We start from the raw sequence: 19505 nt of genomic DNA, 5'->3' as shown, positions 1-19505 counted from the left end.
GGGTACACAACATAAAATTCTGGGTGTTTATGAGTTTCTCACTCTTCAGTGAGCCTGAGCTCCAAGTACTTGTCTTCACACCCCAAAAGAACACTGGAAATTCCTCTCAGCTTCTTAACCTCCCATCTGTTGTTTGTGATTCCGAAAATGCATCTGGCAGAAAAGCTATGCCAAAAGCTTGGATTGTGTCTTGTTTTCAACTCTGGAATCTTAGCTCCTTAAATCCCAGCTCCCTTAAATCCTAGATCTCAGGTATCTTCGAACAGATGGTGTTTTAAAATTTTGGCTTGCCTTTGTTGAGTTCTTTGTAGGAGGCTTGGGCTGCAAGAAACTAATCCTTAATTGCTGAAAATGGAAACTCTCATTTCCATTATTTTTAGCTACTACCAAAATTAACCTCTATATAGTTAACCTTTACTCAACTCCCAAGTATGTATTTTGAACTGCCTAATAGATCTACTTTAATGTCTCATAGTTATCTCAAATTCAATTTATCCAAAAATAGAACTTATCAGATGATTCAAATCTGCTGTGTCTTCTACATTTTGTATCACTGTAGGTATCACTCAATCCAGAAACTGGGGAGGGGGAGTATTTTAGATTCTTTTTTTCCTTCATAACCTATGTTTAATCAGTCATTATAGCTAAAACTTACCCTCTTTCTCATTACCTGTCTGAATCGTTGCAATAGTTTCCATTACTCTCTCCCACACCCTAGATGTTCTTATCAAGTTTATCCTTTTTAATGCATTTCTCCCTATTCAATTCTTTTTCCTAAAAAATAAAACCAATCCAGTCATTCCCTACTTAAAATCTCTTTAATGGCTTCCCACTATCTTCAAGATATAGTTCAATAGAATTTAGTCATCAATCTTTGATGATTTGACTTAGTATCTGGCCTCTTCTTCCCTCTCCAACTTTTACGTGACCTATTCCTTTTTGTCATTGTGTTTTAATGATATATATTTATTTTAGCTATTAGAATATACTATGATCTTTTTCACACTTTGGTTTTTGCATGAGCTAATCTCATTTGAAATGTCTTCCCACCTTCCAATCTGCTTCATAAACTACAATTAATCCCCTGCTCAGAGGCCATGTCCTTCATAAAGCTTTATTTCCTCTTATTTCCCAACAGAAGGATCATTATCTCTTCTGTTCTACTTCATTTTTTTCATACTTGTGTTAATACATGTATCACACTGCATAGTCTGGATTTGTTACCTGTTTGTTTCTTCTCCTAAAACAAAACAAAACAACTCTTTGTGGTGAGGTCTCTTATTAATCTTTGATACTCCTGAGTTTAATATAATCATTAGCACACAGAATACACTCAATCTGTGTTGAATTGAAATTCTTAGACCCATGAATTCTTTTTATAATAATTGATGAAACTTTCTGAGAGACAAGGCAGAGAACAAACAAAAAACAGCAGCACATTTATAAGAGAGCTACATGAACTCACTGGCATGATTGATACCGCTGAGCAAGGCTTTCTGTAGTGCTGTTTCCTATTAGAAGAGGGGGGGAATGTGAATTCAGAACAGATTCTTGGGAGGTTCTCCTGATTATGGAAAAGCAGCCTGTTCACTTTGAAAAGCAATTGAACAGATGATCCAGGCAACGGTAAGAAATAAAGAAACAAGGAAAATGAAAGGGAAGAAAGACAGCAGAGACTTTCAGGGCAGAAAGGAACTTTAATGAGAGAAACAGTCAAAGAAGAACAATGAAGGGACTATGAGTTGAAGGACTTTGGATTCGTACTTTGTTCGAGTAGAAGCTAGTTCAGGTAGAAGAACTCATACTGAAATGTACTCTTTACTTGTAGGGGTATAAATATTTTAAATTTTTCTTGAGAAATACGTAGTATCATGAGCCACGTGTTTATAGCCTGTACCCTAGAGACAGTCACAGACCTGTTTTACGGTCTCTTACAAAAGCTCTCTTAGGGAGAGTTGACAGCTTCAGAGTTAAGACAGGGTTGACAGGTTGAGAGTACCTAGAAAATACTTTTTTCCCATCATAATAACATATTTCAATAGGGAAAAGCTTTCTACGTGGAACCTACAAAAATATGTGCAGAGGAATTTCTTGAATACCGAGAAGAAAAATCCAACTTGTTTTGTATTTTCTTTTGCACAAAATATGCGGGCTTTGTAGCAGCTGTGTTATACAGAGATATCATTAGGGCCCAGAACAGGTATGAGGGCCAGGGAAAATCTCACATTTCTAAGGTTTCTAGAAAGTACTCTCAATTTCCTCTGTGACAGCTGTGAGAGTATCTTCATGATGACTCTGAAAAAAAAATTAACTTCATATAAATCATATCATGCCTCCTAAGATCATACATATAATACTTAGTTTTTTTTTAAAAAAAATATAAGCAGTACTGATGTTCATAGACTAAAATGTTAAAGTTCCATTTATCCTCTTTCTGTCCCGACTCTACTTCAAGCCATTCTCTTAATTTCTACCATGCAGTGGTATCTTTTGACATACTTCCAGACTTTAACAACAACAAAATATTCTTGAAAATGAAGAGATGCCAGCACCTTGCAAGTTACCTTGTTATGGTATTTCCCAATTATTACCCATTTCTTCCTTCCCAAAGTAACTGTCATTTTGACTTTCAGTAATTCATCATTTCTTTCTACTTTTACTGGCTTGCATCCCTCCATAAACATTATAAGCATCAGCTTTAGTTTCGCCTGCTTTCAAACATCATACATCATAAAGGATGCATTCTTTGAGTCTGACTTTCTATACTTAACATTATATATATGAGAATCATCCATGTTAAGTATAGGTACGATTTACTTTAATTACTATGTAGAATTTTATTAGAGTAACATACCTCAATTAATATTGATATTTTCCTGGAAGTATATCTTAGTTCATACCCACACACATTTCTGTTGGGTATATACTAAGAACTAAAATTACTGATCAGGTATGTACATCTTAACTTTCCATAATAATGCCCCAAAAGTTTCCAAAGTTGTTGTAATAATTTATATTCCAAGTAGGAGTGAAAGATTTCTCTTATCCATAGTCATTATCATTAGTTAGAATTGTATTTTGAATTTTAATCATTCTGTTAGGAAATTTAATATCTCAGTGCAGTTTTAGTTTAAGGTTATTATTGAAATGGTTGGATTTGTGTCTAATACTTTGCTATTTGTTGTCTATAGGTCTTGTGTTCTTTTATGTTCCTCCCTTACCTGTTAATACTTTCAGTATATTATCCTAATTTTTTTGTTGATCTTATTTTATTATAATTTTTCAGTGTTTTTAGTCATTAGTCTAGGAATTACAATGTACATCTTTTAAAAAATTTTTTTTAAATGTTTTATTTATTTCTAGGAGAGAGAGACAGCGTGAGCAGGGGAGGGTCAGAGAGAGAGGGAGTCACAGACTGAAACAGGCTCCAGGCTCTGAGCTGGCAGTCAGCACAGAGCCCGACGCGGGGCTCGAACCCACAAACTGCGAGATCATGACCTAAGCAAAAGTCGGACGCCCAACCGACTAAGCCACCCAGGAGCCCCTACAATGTACATCTTAATTTATCACAATCAGTTTCAGATGAATGCTAATTTAATTCCAGTAAAATATAGAAACTATGTTCTCTTATAGCTTGGTTCCTTCCACCTTCTTTTGTGCCATTATTGTCATACTACACCTACATGTCATACACTCAACAATAGAGTTATAGTTATTGATTTTGTGAACTTATTTCTTAAAATTTCAGAAAAAAAGGAGAAAATAAATATTTATAGAACAGGGGTTGTCAAATTACGGCATGTGGACCAAATTTGGCCCACTGCCTGTTTTGTAAAGTTTTATTGTAGTAAAGCCATATCCACTCATTTATATAGTGTCTATGGCTGCTTTCATGCTATGAGTTGGAGCTCAGTCATTGTGACAGATGGAATTAAGGCTGATAATAGCATGACTTTAAAAAAAGGAGATTATTTTCGGTTGTGTAGGTGAGTCCAATGCAGTCTATGCAATTGTCTTTTAAATCAGTTAACAGACACACAAAAGATATTTATATTGTTTTTATAGTCATCTGTGTAATCACCTTTACCTGATGCTCTTTATTTCCAGCCTTCGTCAATGAATCAGTGTATTCAAAGTTTAGGCTGTTTGTAAATCTGCCCCAGCTTTTAATTTGTGTTTGTAAGGTGTCTTATTCAGCCAGGGGTGAGTAGTTCACGAGGACCCTCTCCAGTGTCCTAACGCATGCATAGCCTAGCCCCATGCACACTTTTAATCTTCCAGGAAACAAGGATACGTAGGATATTACCAAGGCCCACTTGGGCTCTCTTGCTCTCAGAATCTCCATGCTAAGTTTCTGGCTGGATGCCAATCAGTTTCCTACCTGAACAAGTATTATGAGCTCAGTTAGGCTGGGCATTATATTGGCTTTCCTAGATTTTTGGCCCCTAAGATGACTACTGTGTTAATAACGCTCCTGCTCAGGAAACTTTCTGTACTCTAACCCAAATAAAAACCAATCCTCACAGTCTGACCCACCCACATAAACTTCTACAGAAGGGAACCTGAGAGCGGAGGCTGGGCGGAATTGGAGCAGCACCAAACTAAAATGTCATAGACCCCCACTGTTCTCGGTGAGGTTTAGTAAATTTCCTTCAGTAAACACTTCTCAATATTTTTTATGCCTTGGTAAATTTCCAGAATCTTTAAAAGATTGTTTACTGACAGTTTGTCCAGTTTTAGCATTTATTTTTAGGGAGCTTTACTATATCCTCACTCAACCGTTCTGGAAGCCCCACCCATTCCTCTGCTTAGAAAACTGTTTTTTCCATGTAGTCTCTTAGTTCCTTCTGCACTTCAGTTAGTCCCTGCATGGAAACCTTTCCTTACTATCCTATGTAAAAATAATCTTTGCTGAGTCTTTTTACTCTGCGTTATTTTGGTCCATAACACTTTCCACTTCCTTAAATTATTTATATATATTACATATATATANATATATATGTGTGTATATATATATATATATATATATATATAGTTTGTTAATTGTCTTTCTCTTCCACTGAAATGCAAGCTTCCTGATGGTAAGGATGCTGTCTTGTTAATCATTACATTCTTAGTGCCTATTTAATGCCTAGTAAAGAGTAGGCCCTCCATAAATGTTTGTGAAAGAATGAATGAATGTAGGTACCTAGTTTTTTTAAGCTTGTGAGAAACTAATCATTCTCAAGAACTTCTGTAGTACTGTGGATTATGACGGCATTTTGGGATACCAAACTTGTGATGACACTTCTAGGAATCAACTACCTACAGAAATACTAATCTTATATGCAAAGATAATTGTTTATAATTTTTAAAAAACTGGAAAAAAGTAAATATGCAGCAAAAATAGCTGAAATAAATACTAAGGAAAAGTATGGTGCTACTAAAAGGCCTTGTTTTATCGTGGAAAGGTAAGTTTATGATAGTTGAGGAAAAGGCATGTGATAAAGCAATATGAATAGGATCACACAATTAGTAAAAAAGAAAACTGCATGTGCGGGTCTGCATGTGTGTTGTGTCTTTTTTGTGTGGATCTGGATGTGTGGATATGATGAGGACAATAACAGTTTACTCTCTAATTTTACCCGAGAGTTTCAGGTATTACTTTGATAACTATAAATATTAAGGAAAAATGTTAAAGAAATATTGTCACATATTCAAGTTTCATGAGTTCGAACGTATTGTATCATCTCTTTATAGAATGTGTGTGCTAGAAATCAACATCTCTTGATTTGTCAGAGAGCAGATGTGCACTTACCAAACCAATACAGTTGAAGACAGAGCATACTAGTGCAACAGAAATCTCCAAGGGGTAAGACAGCAGTAAAATACGTGAAACTTCCCTTCCAAGTTTCTGAAACCAGGAAATAGGGGGAAATCTTGTATTATTATCTTCAGTAAGTGCAAATACATCCACAAAAAGAGTTTCTACTATAAGAGTCAAGGAAAATAGGCAAAATAAATAAGCTGCTGTCACCATTTGACTTCCTTGACTCCACTTTTCCTAGCCTTAATTCCCCCAGTTCACTATCTACAGCTTCCATTTTCGATCTTTATCACTCAGCGTTCTAGTCTTGCTTCTCACAACTCTTCATTCTTGCTATTCTCATCACGACATGAGTCTCCAAACCCTTCAGTCAATAGGATTTGACTCTTCTGTCACCAATGATAAGATGGCTACTACAAGATTTTATCAACCAATCCTCATGTATTAAAATGACTATTGTTAATTACAGACCTACTTAAATGTATATGTGTGTTGATAAAAATATCACATAGTAATTGCTGGAACATGATGTGGAAGGATGAATAAACCCTCAAACACCATCTCACTTGGAAGTATAAGGTGATCATGATTTTGCTGGGATAATAAAGCAGGTTCCTTATGTTGCTGTCAGAAAGATATTTTCAACTACATATCAGGATGAATGATATTGGTCCTAATCCTGAAAATAAATGTAGTTTTTGTGCTGGCTGTAGAAAGACAAGAATGATATGCAGACATAGAAAGAATAACATTACAATATTCTCTCCTTCAGTTCTTTCTCTTCCTCCCTCTCTGTTTTTGTTTAGTTTATTTGATACCTTTGATGCAAGAAACTATTAGATGGTAGGGATTAGATGGTAAGAGTGAAATGACCAAAAATTCCAGTTTTCTCAAGGTTTATATTTAAGTAGAAAAGAGAGAAACATAATTTAAGGTAAAAGGCGATAAGGTTAAATATGTCAAAATGGACAAAAAATTTGCTGAGTAATTTTAGGGGACTGGAGGTTTACCCTAAGCCTTTCATATCTAGGAAGGCTTCATTAAGAGGTAAGACACTGGAAATAAGAGTAGGGAGAAAATGAAGGAGGGATGCAATGTTCTAGAAAGCTTCAAATTTTCATTTACTAGTTTCATTGTAACCTATCTTGTTTAAGAAAAAATGTAATAGTACACATTACAAGTGTGACAAAATAATTAAGAAATGGAGACATAAAATAGAAACAATAATAAAGCCAAAATACATATCACATGACCTATGGTTTGATCATGTGAGCAAAAACTTGAATTCAAGACCGACCATATAGTAAGAAAATGATGAAGGGAATTTAACTCGGGTGTAGGGAGTGCATGATGTTCACGGGAAGATAAAGACTATAGAGGGTTTGAAATGACAGGTTACCTTACCAGAACTCTGATCTAATTTTGTTGGCAGGAACACAGTCATAGCATTTTAGCTGGGAAGTACTGGTGACCTCTTAGCTGCCAAGATTTTGTCCACGTTCCTTAATTTATATGTGTTAAGTGTTATTCTCAGACAAATTCTCCCCGCTTTTTGCCAGAGAAGTTCAAACAGTCAAACAGCAGAGAGAGAGAGTGACTGAATTCTTGACATGTGATTTCAGCCTTTGAATCCCACATAAATCAGTTGTGTCCTTTTTCTGCTTAAATCAATTTGGGTTGTAGTTCCTGTCACAGCCAAGAGAGCCCTAATTAATAAAAATTACAGTAAATAATAAATAATACTTAGTCACTGGGAAGATAGTGGAGAGAGAAGGGTACAGGATTACATCAAGGTTTTAAGCTCCAGAGGCTGAAATAAGGGAGTCGTGCAGCCACAGTACTTTTGAGGAGGCAAGTATTTTCCATTTCATATCTGTTGAAATTCTGTTTGACAACAGAAGCATATCCATATGAGATATTAAAATAACAGGCCTGGAGTCTGGGAGACAAACCATCAGTGTAACTAATAGGTATGTGTTATCATTTGTTCTATTGACACATAAAGAAACTGAGGAACAGGAAGTGAGGAAACTTGTCCACAGGGCCACACACAGTGAGGACTGAAGGTGGTGTCTGGGTGAAGTCAGTTTGGTCCCGATGTATACCCGCAACCATTTTCCTGTCTGAGAAGTTTGTTTCAGAGGCATGCACTTTTGGGGATAGCTGAACCTACCTAGAAACACTGATAACTTGATGAGTTTGTGGGGTTAGCCAAGCAATTTGCTTATATTAGAAATGCTGGCATATGGAAAATACTGTAAAATGTTGGCTGCCTTGGTAAATGTAGGAGTCGAATTCTATAATGCCTCCAGGAAAAGACTGTGGGTTAGAGATGTAGGTCTGATCTATAAGTTCATTTCATGTAACTAATCACAGCAAACTGAAACTTGTGCATTTGGGAGCCTGTGAAATTGATCGTTAATACCGAGTCCAGGTCAGCACTGGAGGTCCCTTTATACAGTGCAGGTAGAGAGGGGGGTGGGGGAGTAGGACATTTATCTCTCATCCACAGTGACTCTTCTCATTAGAATTATTTTTGAATTAAAACTTTCAAATTGTTATTTTTTGTTCTGTTGTTCAAAAGTAAAGAGGAGGGGCGTGTGGGTGGCTTAGTTGGTTAAGCTTCCGACTTCGGCTCATGTCATGATCTCACGGTTCGTGGGTTCGAGCCCCGTGTTGGGCTCTGTGCTGACAGCTCAGAGCCTGAAGTCTGGTTCAGGTTCTGTGTCTCCGTCTCTCTCTGCCCCTCCTCTGCTTGCACTCTGTCTCTCTTTCTCTTTTAAAAATAAATAAACATTAAAAACAAAATCGAAATAAAAGAAGGTAAAGAGGAGCTCCACTTTAGTATGTTCTCATTTGAAACAGAAGATTTTTATAAGTATTGCTAAAGTCTTTTGCAGCACTGGTATTCTGTGGTTTTGAATTTAAAGCCAACACAATTGAAACAAATAGTTGGGATATCAGTAAAGAAACTCACATTTAATGGAGAATGTTACTATCTTACAAAGAAATGCAGTTATTTCTCTGCTACAAGGCATACGATTGGATATTCAATTAAATCGAAGCAAGACAGATTCATGTACATTTAGCATCTGAGGACACAAAGCAAAATTCATACAAGACACAAAAATAGGCTATGTATGAAAAGCTCTGTGTTAAACCAGAAATTACTAGGTGTCAACAATTCCAACTAAATGCACTGGTGAGCAGAATTCTTTTGTTGATTTTGGGAATGGTTTTAATATCTAGGATTATACTTTTCTTTCATTAAGAGAATTGTTAGTGACCCCATGCCTAACCCATGTATACTTATCACTGAAGCCTTCACATTATTTACTTGCTTTGCTTTAACTAGGCATGTCAAGAATTCAAATATTCTATTAATATCTATCAAAGTAAATAAACATAAAAAATCCAAAATAACTTTCAATCAAGACCTTACTACTTAAATAAAAGTATTTCATGAAGACCAATAAAAGCTTTATTTTACCTCCAAAGGCTTTAAAACCTCGGAAGAGAATGGTTTTAAATTAAGACGTTCCTAAGGAACTGGTCACTCACCGCTTGTCCATAATTCCTATATGACACAGAATTAAAAGTAGACAACTCAATTGTTGTTAGAACTGATGCAATAGCTGAAGCAATTATGCATGAGATGTTCATGATCAAAACAAACATAGTCTGTAAAGAAGACATATGGTAAGTTTGTTATAATCAAAATAAAAAGTTTGGTTGTTTGTACTGCTGACAAAAAAGCATCCAGTCAAAATGCTGGTCTAGTTTCTGAGGGTTTAGAGGTGTTAGTATGCTTGCCATGAGAGTAAAATATTTTTCTGGTTTACACGATACCCAGTTAATCTGGAGAGAACAGTGAAATATCACACCAATAAGCATCAGTGTTCCATTTGGGTTCAAAAATGTTGTATTTTACAATTGTCTGGGTCATATTAAAGAAAGATTAAGATAGGGTTTGAACAAAAGGGATTCCACTGCAAAGAGGAAAACCCCAAAAAAGATGGAAAACGACTGCTTTTAGAAAGAAGTCAAATAAGATTCAATGATTTTTAACCTCGGATTTTCATTCTCTAGGGATCCATCCATATCTTTGGATGTAAAGTTTTATCTATACAACTTGAGATCAGACATTGATTTCTAAGGTATCTTTGAGGTCTAAGATTCTAAAAGTTTTTTTTCTTTCCAATATCTTACCTCTACCATAGACAGATCCTCTATTTTATTACAAGATCCAATACTGCTCCCAAACTAGATAGTTAGGAAAACGAAGTTTTACAGTAGTATTATGTCTACATATAAAGGCATTATGAGGTCCTATTACATCTTTTCTACTAGTAAAGTTCATACAATGTTAGAGTAAGGTAGAATACCAAACCAGAAAACCCCTATATTGAAATTGAGAAACCTTTACAGAATGATTCTGACCACTGTAGAATGTTTGTCTGCATTAAATTATGTGTGCCTAGATTTTCACTTGATTCTTTATTTTACAAGGAGGGTAGTTTCCTTCATTGTGTAGAAAGTCACTAAAACCTTTTAGTGACAAGTGACTTCCAGGATGGCCTCCTCAACCCCACTTACCATGCCTGGGGTTGGACGCCTTGCTGCTCTTATGACGGACACTCCTGAAATGATAAACTGGGTATAAAAACATATTTATAAATACTCATTGATGGTGCTCATCAACTTAAAACATATTTTTAACAACTCCTTTTCTAAGGCAATTATTTTTAGAATACCATGAGTAAAAAAATGTGAAGACATTTCAGTGGAAGGGGTCAGGACACGTTTCCATCATGCATATGGGGGACGGTGGGCAGAATTCAAGTTGTGGCATATGGCAAAGATGGCTTCAAGAGTCCCGCATCAGGGACCAAGTTTGCTTCTATCTGTGCATGCTTTCTGGACTCACCTGATTATTCTTTTGAATGCTATCCTTCCTAATAAATTGAAGCCAGTCATTGAAATTACTGTGTACATATCCAGATGTGGAAAAAAAAAGGGATTCATGAGTCTATTCCAAATTGTGTTTGTACAGAATATACCTGTTGAGACTGTGGCCATTATTTAGGGAACAGCTATAATTCATGTTTTTGCCTTTTTATTTTAAGAAGAGTTTCCATTATTTTACACCAGGTAATTCTGTCTATTTTCCAGAAGTGTAAAGCTATGCCGTATTGTTTGAAGGTGAGCCGCACAATTCCCTTGAAATGTTCCTTTTGTCTTATCTGTTTCAGGCATTTTCACAAAGATCAAGTCAAAGGATAATGTGTGGAAACACAGCACTCATGCTATACCATTTACAGGAAGGCCAAACCTTAAAGCTTACTAACTCCTAGTTATCCTGAAGGATAACTTAAATCTGCACGCTCAGCACTTCATTCTGTAACAAAAGCTGAGATTTCTAAGGAAGTTACACAGTGAAAGGAAGAATATAAAGGTGAATTTTAAACTAGAGTGCTCTCTAGCTAGACTACCAAACCATGTGCTTCACAAAATGCCTTTCAAAGTTTATGATCGAAGGGAGAAGTTTTGCATTAAATTAATTGAAATTTTAGATAATTTATTCTAGGAGCTACACAGGCTATTTTTGTAACATGTACAATTAAACACTGAAGGACATGAATCATTTGTCTACATTTTGCCTGCAAATTCACTATTCTATTGTTTCTAAAGCGACACATTGATACTTGTGAACTAACATATAAAGGCAGGGGGTCTCCTAGAAGCACTGCTTTCTCTACAGCCCTCTCAAGTGGTGGTCATTTTCTCTTATATCCATTATGTCATTGGCTCCGTGCAAAGAAAAAGTGGTCTCTTTGCTCTTCATTATTACTTTTCAACCCTTCTCTCTCATCCAGCTCTGAGTCAAATATCATCAGTTTCTACCGCCCACTATCTATCCTGGTTGAAGTCATCTATTGATGACTCGGTCACTCCTCTTAATGATTTTAATTCTTTGTCTCACTCTCTCATACCTCTTACCTTTTGGTAATTTCTATATATATGATATATAGTAAATAATATAATATATACTATATACATAAATATAATATATACTATATACATAAAATCCTAACACCTTGTGCTTGTGGTTCTTTGACTTTCTCTTCTCCAATCCTCTGACCTCATCCTGTCTCTCACTTACTCCCATGTTCATTCTCTTGTGCTTGTTTCTGCCATTAAGAGTAACATCTTTCAAATTTCAATTTAAAGTATCCACTAGGACCACCGGCCTCTCTCTCTCTACCTCATGCCTCACAACTCTAACAATCCTTTGACCCCATCTGGATCTGTAATCAAACCCCTCACCTTTCTGTTATATTCTCTCCCTCACCAGTTTAAACTCCATGGTCAACGACTACACTCACTTATACACACTTTCAACTCCTTTGCACAGTTCTTGTTTGATCACAGATGATGGTTAAATCCAAATCCTGATTAAATGCAGCTCTCCTTCCTACTAAATGCCTGCACCCACGTGGCCGAACATGACCTGAGAAAGATGTAGAACCATCTTGACCCATCTCACTACATAAATCATTTTCCTAAAGCTTACATGAGCTTCCAATGCTCAGTGAAAGGCCAACTACTTTTCCACAGTGCATGCACTCTCTTTTTCTAGGTGACCAGTTCATATCTTTTCTTCAAACAACCAGTCTATTGTCCCATTCTCAGCTCATGATCTGGCTTCCTAATTCACTGAGCTATTTGAAGCAATTGGAAGAAATGTTCCACAAGCTCCCAACATCCCTTCTACTTACAAATCAAAATTTGTCATTTCTGTTCCTCTGCCCTTCCATCCTGTTACCCACCTGGCACTTGTTTACATTACAGGTGGACAGTTCTTTGTGTGGAAGCTATCCTATGTGTTTGTGAGGCATTTGGCCATATCCTTGGCTTCTGCCTCTTAGATGCTCACCCCAGCTGTGGAAACTAAAGATGTCTCCAGACATTACCAAATATTCTCTGAGGGGCAAAATCATCTCTTGTTGAGAACCACTGCTGGAGATGAACTGCCCGTGGACCTAACTATCTTGTGTATTAAAATTCATCATCTCTTGCCTACACCAGTACCTGATTCTAATAATCCCAACCTGCTTCCATTTATTTCATATCAATTTTCTCTCTTCAGAGAGACTGGTTCAGTCCCCTCAATTAAAGACATGATACTTCCAACTTACTGAAACAAATAAGCAAACCCTCTCTTGACCCAAAGTTCCCCTAGTCCTACCTCATTTCTCTACACCACATTACACCAAACTCCTTAAAGTTGTATTTGTTGTCTCTAGTTATCTTCCCCTTATTTCTTAAGCCAACTCCAGTCAGGTTTTTGCTCCACCATTCAACTGAACGTACTTAAGTTTATTGCTTGCTTCCATATTGCTAAATCCAGTGGTCAATTCTCAGCCCTATTTGGCAAAATAACAGATTTCAGTATAGTTTATCTTTCCTTAATTGTTGACTTGGGTTTGAGGATGCTGTACTCTCCAAATTTTCCTATTATTTTATGGCTGGCTAGAAACCACAGAAGAATATACACATCAGAAAATGTGTGAGTATAGACTCATTGTGTGAAGAAGGTAAGGTCCCTAAATATGAAAACTAACCATGCTAATGGACAATATAGTTAAGATTCTTTGTCTTTCACATATCTAAGGACCATCCAACCTGCAGTTGTCATGGTCTATCCCCTCCTGTATCCACATCTCTTATCATAGCACTGGTAAATTAAAGGTGCTCAAAAAACATCTGTTGAAAAAAAAATTGATTTTGAGTAAGTTACCAACATGGAATTTACTTACATAATTCTGAAAACCCTGTTTAGAAACTGTTCCCTATCTTCCACTAGTGGCATTAATAGTATTTACTGAATGATTGAATCTCATAAATATATTCTACTCACAATAACTCCCCATAAAGAACATCCTGCTTTGTAAGTTACAGGTTCATATGTCCCAAAGACTCCTCTGATTTGTCCCATATACAAAATCAATAGGAAATACCACATGAGAACATGAAATATGCCAATCATAATCTGGACAGCCTGTGAGAAGAGAATGGTATTAGTACTGAAATCATGTAATTTATAATATGATTCCAATAAGTGGAAACTATAAGAGACATTCAATGCTTTTATGGAAGATAAAAGTAAAATGGCAGTGCACTTACCATGTATTTCCTGGACTGGTTAGCCTCAAAAAACAAAGCCCTAACCAAGGAAGTACTGAGGTTTACCAAATAGGAATAAGCCATCCTTGGAGCATCAGAATGCTCAATGCTAATTTTGGTCAATTCTCTCATAAAAAAGTCGACAATCTGACTCTATTACTGGCTGTCTTCCCTACTTATCGAGTAATGGCATGAGAGGAAAACACTGAAGGTATTTGAGGAAAAATGAGGTTACCAATTTATTTGCATGCAGGAGGCCATGTATCCAATAGTTTCTTGTACATTAGTAATTTATTAAGATTGAACCACTTTTTGCATCTTTTATTTATCTTTTCCTTCCAGGCATACTTGTTGTGTATCTTTTTCACAAGCATGCTGGGGTGAGGTAGGGTCCATCACGGAAATACAAAGAGGGGCACCTGGGTGGCTCAGTCGGTTGAGTGTCCGACACTTGGTTTTGGCTCAGGTCATGGTCGTAGGGCCGTGGGATGGAGCTCTGTGTCAGGCTCTATGCTAAGTGTGGAGCCTGCTTAAGATTCTCTGTCTCTTCTTCTGCCCCCCCCCCCTTTCTCTAAAACTAGGGTAGGGGGGGAAGAAAACAAGAAATACAAAGAATTTCCAATGTAGACTTGCTTGTACAAGTTTTACTATTGGATAGAGGATGGACTATATAAGGGAGAACAATTGCTCAACTTTAATTTGTTAGAAGATAATTATAAGCCAAGTAAATATATGCCAGTAAATTTATTTCTCAATTTATATGTGGACTGGTATTTCATACATTGAATCACTTTTTTAACTACTCTTTAAAAATTTCAGAGGGTATATTATTTTCACTTTAACATAAAATTTAATAGGACACTGTTTAGTGTTTTAACTTTAATAGTTCCAGCTTTTATAAAGCAAGTAGTCTAAAAACACATAAATGCAATTGGCTAATATTAGAGGTACATTTCAGAGAATTATTTATTTATTTATTTATTAAAAAAATTTTTTTGTTTTGTTTTATTTGAGACAGAGCACGAGCAAGGGAAGGGCAGAGACAGAGGAGGGCAGGGAGACACAGAATCTGAAATAGGCTCGAGGCTCTGAGCTGTCAGCACAAAACCCGATGCAGGGCTTGAACCCACAAACCATGAGATCATGACCTGAGCCAAAGTCAGACACTTAACCAACTGAGCACCCCATCAGAGAATTTTCTTTTATAGAAAGACCACTTTTTGGGTAACAATCTTATGCAGTTTTACAGATTTAGAATTTAAGATTTCCTCTGCACCAAAGTGTATGAAAAACATTAATTCCATGTGGCTTTCCAACTGTTAAGTGAGTGGGCTTGAAAAAGTGTCTCCTTGGCCATTGTCCTATATGATACTATGAAATATCCAAGTGACCAAAGCTTGAAAAGAACTCTACAAGACAGCAAGGCTGCTAGTGTGTGGAGGACAGATGGGTTTTCTTATTTAAAAATGGTTCTTAACCTAGAGCCGATGGATGGAATTCCAGGTCATAGGCCTCTCCCGCTTCCCCACAAATATGAGTGCAAAGGATTATTATATACACATGAATCTGGGGAGAAGATTCAGAGCTTTCTTCCTATGTACAAAGGGGTCTATGACTACAAAGAGATTAATAACCTCTGCTTAACAGTCAGGTGGGAGACTTAGACAATTAATCCACACAGCAGCCAAGTTCAAAGGAAAAATTCACATCCAGTGGAGAAGTCCTTTCTGCTAGTGATGTGAAAGGGCATGATATTCCTAATTCCTTGGTGTTTATTAAGAGCCAGCTAAGCTCTGTTTATAAGTGAAGAGACAAATTAATAATCATCCTATTGCATAGACATCAATACAGTAATTGAAAGAGATCACCAATGGATCTCTGTCCTAGTTTAAAAAAAAAGTCTTATTTCTTTTTGGGATTTATCTACTACCCTATCTATATTGGTTTGTCAGTATGCTTCTATCTAAGCACATATTTGTTTATGAAGAGACAGAAGATCAGTCAAAATTTGTAGAAGACAATTCGGGTTAAAAAAACACATTTCTTGGGGTGAAAGGGAGTGAGAGATACAGGCTTCAGTTATGGAATGAATAAGTCGTGGGAATAAAAGGAAAATAGTCTATATCGTACTAGTATTGTACGGTGACTAATGGTAGCTATACTTGTGGTGAACACAGCAGAATGTACAGACACGCGGAGTCACTATGTCGTACACCTGAAACTGACGTAACGTTGTGTGTCAACTATGCATCAAATTTGGTATAGAGCAGGCACCCAGTAAATACCTCTTGTGTAAATCATGGGTCTGAAGAACACTGATTCCACATGGCTTTCCAACTGTTACATGAGTGCGTTTGAAAAACACAAAACCTTAAAAGCCCATTTTCACTTTTATCTTAACCAAATATGCCTCTCTACAGATAGAACAATGCCTTGCTGAACTGAAATAGTGCATGTTCCTGAATTTAATCAGAGTGAAGTCTCACTTACCCCTAAAACAAGACCGTCTGCCGTAGAGAGTTTTGAACATTTACACAGAGCCATATTACCAGCATTTCCTCTAGATGATTACGCTTCTAATCTTTGGTGGTATCTTTATTAGCAGACTTCTACAAGACAACACGAAACACATATACATGCTTTGCTTAAAAGAAAAAGTTTGATTCTTTCCCTCCTGTTTCACAACCACCTCCCCAAACTGAAGCAATCGGTTTCTTCTTTCCATGCCTTACTTTGTAAATGCACCAGCTTGCACTGGCCTGTTTTTTTATTTTTTTAATGTTTTATTTATTTCTGAGAGAGAGAGAGACACAGCATGAGCAGGGGAGGATCAGAGAGAGAGGGAGACACAGAATCCGAAACAGTCTCCAGGCTCTGAGCTAGCTGTCAGCACAGAGCCCGACGTGGGGCTCGAACCCATGAACCATGAGATCATGGCCTGAGCCGAAGTCGGACACTTAACCAACACTTAACCGCCTGAGCCACCCAGGCGCCTCATGCACCGGCCTGTTGTAACAGCCTCCGTAAGTGAAAAGTCTCTCTCTGTGACTAAAAAGTACAGGTATATTACATTTATTTTCCCCAAGTAGGAAACAGTGGCTCTGGATGATAAAGTATAAATAAAGAACACCCAGGGAACAGTGCTGAAGAACTTTCAGTAAAGCTTCTGCAATTCATTTGCAATTCGTAATCAATTCAATGCGATTCATAATGCCATGTTTGCATTTCAAACCCAAGTTCCTGTACTTAAATTCATCATGGAATCATGACTTTTTCCCCCTTACACATATTTGCTATCTAGTTCTTTCTATGTGAAAGAACTTCTTCTGCCACTAGACAACTTACCAAAGTTGCTCTTCCACAATCCTAAAGGCTTCTCCTGTTCTGTTATTGTTTTGGTTTTGTTTGTTCCTGTTTGGTTATTCCTGCATTTCTCCCCGGGTGTTCAGAAAACGTGGCTAATAATTGTATCCCTTATAGATCTGATGTTACACCGTCCTACGTCTTCTTCTTCTTCTTTTTTTTTAAACATTTATTTATTTTTGACAGAGACAGAACATGAGCATGGGAGGGGCAGAGAGAGAGAGACATGGGATCTGAAGCAGGCTCCAGGCTCTGAGCTGTCAGCACAGAGCCTGACGCGGGGCTCGAACTCACCAGCTGTGAGATCATGACCTGAGCCAAAGTCAGATGCTCAACTGCTGAGCCACCCAGGTGCCCCATGTCCTACGTTTTCTAACATGTCATACTTAAGTCAATAACTTGAATCATGGGACTTGGCCAGGTGACCACCTAAGGTATGATCTTAACTTGGAGTTTTGGTCCTTTCAGAAAGGAGGGTTTGAGTAAATGATCTCTCATTCCCTATACCCTTAAAATCTCATGATCTGATTATCTTAATGAGTCTTTAGTTTCAAATATTGGTTTTCTGAATGTCTCTTAATTCTATAGAGACAGAAAAAAGCTAGGTAAGAATTTAAGAGCTACTGACAGCAGAGAAAACCATATGTTAATAACCTAAGTATAAGTTTTATATATTGAAATACCACCTTTGAGAAATACCAAAGAAAGGGTATAGGCCTAGGAGGCAACCAAGACTGATCATTCTGTCATGCTTAAATAAAAGACACAGAATTGCAGAATTCACATATAAAGTAATGAGCAAGTCGTATCTAGATTGCTATGAAAATAATAAAAAATAGCTCTTCGGTGTTCGCAGAAAGATTCTTTTCACAAAGCTGATAGTGGAAGCACCTTGAGTCACTTGGGGAGAATAGCACCGTTAGAGTCTCCATCAGGCCCCCACCAAAACCACCAAAACTTTAATAAAGTACCAAGAAAGTATAGGCTGTGCGTGTGTGTTTACAATTCTTTAGCTTCATTGATGGAAGGAAGAAACTAAGAAATTCTATAATATATTTCTGGAATAAAGGATAGTTAGGACTTTTTCAAATGACATTCTACATTCGGTTACTCTACAAGCCAGTTAAAGATCTCCTGTTTGTGAAATTAGATGAATAAAAAATTAAAATTAAAGATTTATTTTTATTTTCTGGTGGTCCCGTCACTAATCCCAAAAGCCAGCTGCAGGACAAGCCCCTAGCCCTTACTCTGGACTTATCCCCTACACTTTAATTCCCTTACGCATAGTAATTCTGCAACAGTCACAGAGAGCTCAAATCTAGACACCACGGGTCCATCCTTAGCAGGCACGCCAACTCCTCACTGTCTTCCGAATAAAGTTCAAACTCTTTGGCAGGGCCGATAAAGCCCTTCCTGACCTGCTCTCTGCCCACCTTCTCAGCCTCATCCCAGCCACTCCCTGGGGCATTCAGCCCTAACAGCTCCAACAGCAAACCTTCCTTGGGAAGCCTCCTCTGCCCCACCAGCCTGTTAACACTCTTCTCCGTGCTCCCCAAAATACATCACGGTGTCATCTCACTCTGGATGATCAGGACTGGCTCCCGAGGCAGGGAGAGCTCCCGGAAGTGGAGGAATTCACTTCTGCACGTCCGGGGCCAGATCTGGGCTGTGACCCTGGGACTCACACTCGATGAAACGCACTGGCTGAGGCTGTCTGCGCAAGGATGGGCGGGGCAGGAAAGGGCAGGTGGGGGGCACCCAATCCTGTCTCTGCGCCTCCCGGAGGGCCTTTAACACCTAAGAAATCGCGGAAGTAAAGCGGCCGCATTACCCCTCATTTTACTTGGTCAAGGTCCTAAGGATCGAGTTTTGCCTTGTCAGGTGCAGGCCGAGGCTAAAAGGGCGGATCCCCGCAGAGGCCGGTCTCCCTGCCCAGGAGGCTCCTCCAGCACCCCTCCGGGTCCTCCAGCCAGTGCCCAGGCCTGGCTCAAAAGGCAGATTCCAGCCAACCGGCGCCCTCAGGGCCAGGCCCCCAGACTCTGCCGGGTGAACATCACTGAGGTAGCCAGGAGCCCAGGACCCAGCAGGCCCTCAGGCTCCTGAGTCCACGCGGGCCTCCAACGGCAGCAGCCAGCCGCAGCCACACCCA

General features: G+C 38.0%; 1 protein-coding gene across 3 annotated transcripts; it reads right to left on the bottom strand.

The window, feature by feature from the left end:
* Positions 1-1677: 1677 nt before the first annotated feature.
* On the bottom strand, positions 1678-19497 carry MS4A13 (membrane spanning 4-domains A13). Of its 3 annotated transcripts, XM_077748779.1 has the most exons (8): positions 19188-19497; positions 17339-17509; positions 16484-16602; positions 13728-13868; positions 10403-10459; positions 9368-9487; positions 5798-5893; positions 1678-2295 (listed from the first exon to the last, which is right to left on the bottom strand). In XM_077748779.1, the coding sequence occupies exons 3-8, from the start codon at positions 16535-16537 to the stop codon at positions 2239-2241; spliced, it is 525 nt and encodes a 174-aa protein (XP_077604905.1). In that variant the 5' UTR covers positions 16538-16602; positions 17339-17509; positions 19188-19497; the 3' UTR covers positions 1678-2238. The 3 variants fall into 3 exon arrangements, with proteins under 3 accessions (XP_077604905.1, XP_077604904.1, XP_077604906.1); XM_077748778.1 differs by lacking the exon at positions 17339-17509; XM_077748780.1 differs by lacking the exon at positions 17339-17509 and having other exon boundaries at positions 19200-19497.
* Between the last annotated feature and the right edge of the window lie 8 nt (positions 19498-19505).

The sequence above is a fragment of the Crocuta crocuta genome, unplaced genomic scaffold (genome assembly GCF_008692635.1).
Source record: "Crocuta crocuta isolate KB4526 unplaced genomic scaffold, BGI_CrCroc_1.0 scaffold323, whole genome shotgun sequence".
Lineage (NCBI taxonomy): Eukaryota > Metazoa > Chordata > Mammalia > Carnivora > Hyaenidae > Crocuta > Crocuta crocuta.
This window is presented reverse-complemented; position numbering and strand designations above follow the sequence as displayed.

Excerpts from the sequence above, each read along its gene's own strand:
- MS4A13 (XM_077748779.1), bottom strand. The coding sequence starts at position 16,537 with ATGGCTCTGTGTAAATGTTCAAAACTCTCTACGGCAGACGGTCTTGTT. Across the intron at positions 10,460-13,727 it reads GTTCTTTATGGGGAGTTATT|TTTATCATTTCAGGAGTGTC; the intron begins GTGAGTAGAATA and ends TTTTATACCCAG. Across the intron at positions 2,296-5,797 it reads TCTTCAACTGTATTGGTTTG|AGTCATCATGAAGATACTCT; the intron begins GTAAGTGCACAT and ends TTTTTTTTTCAG.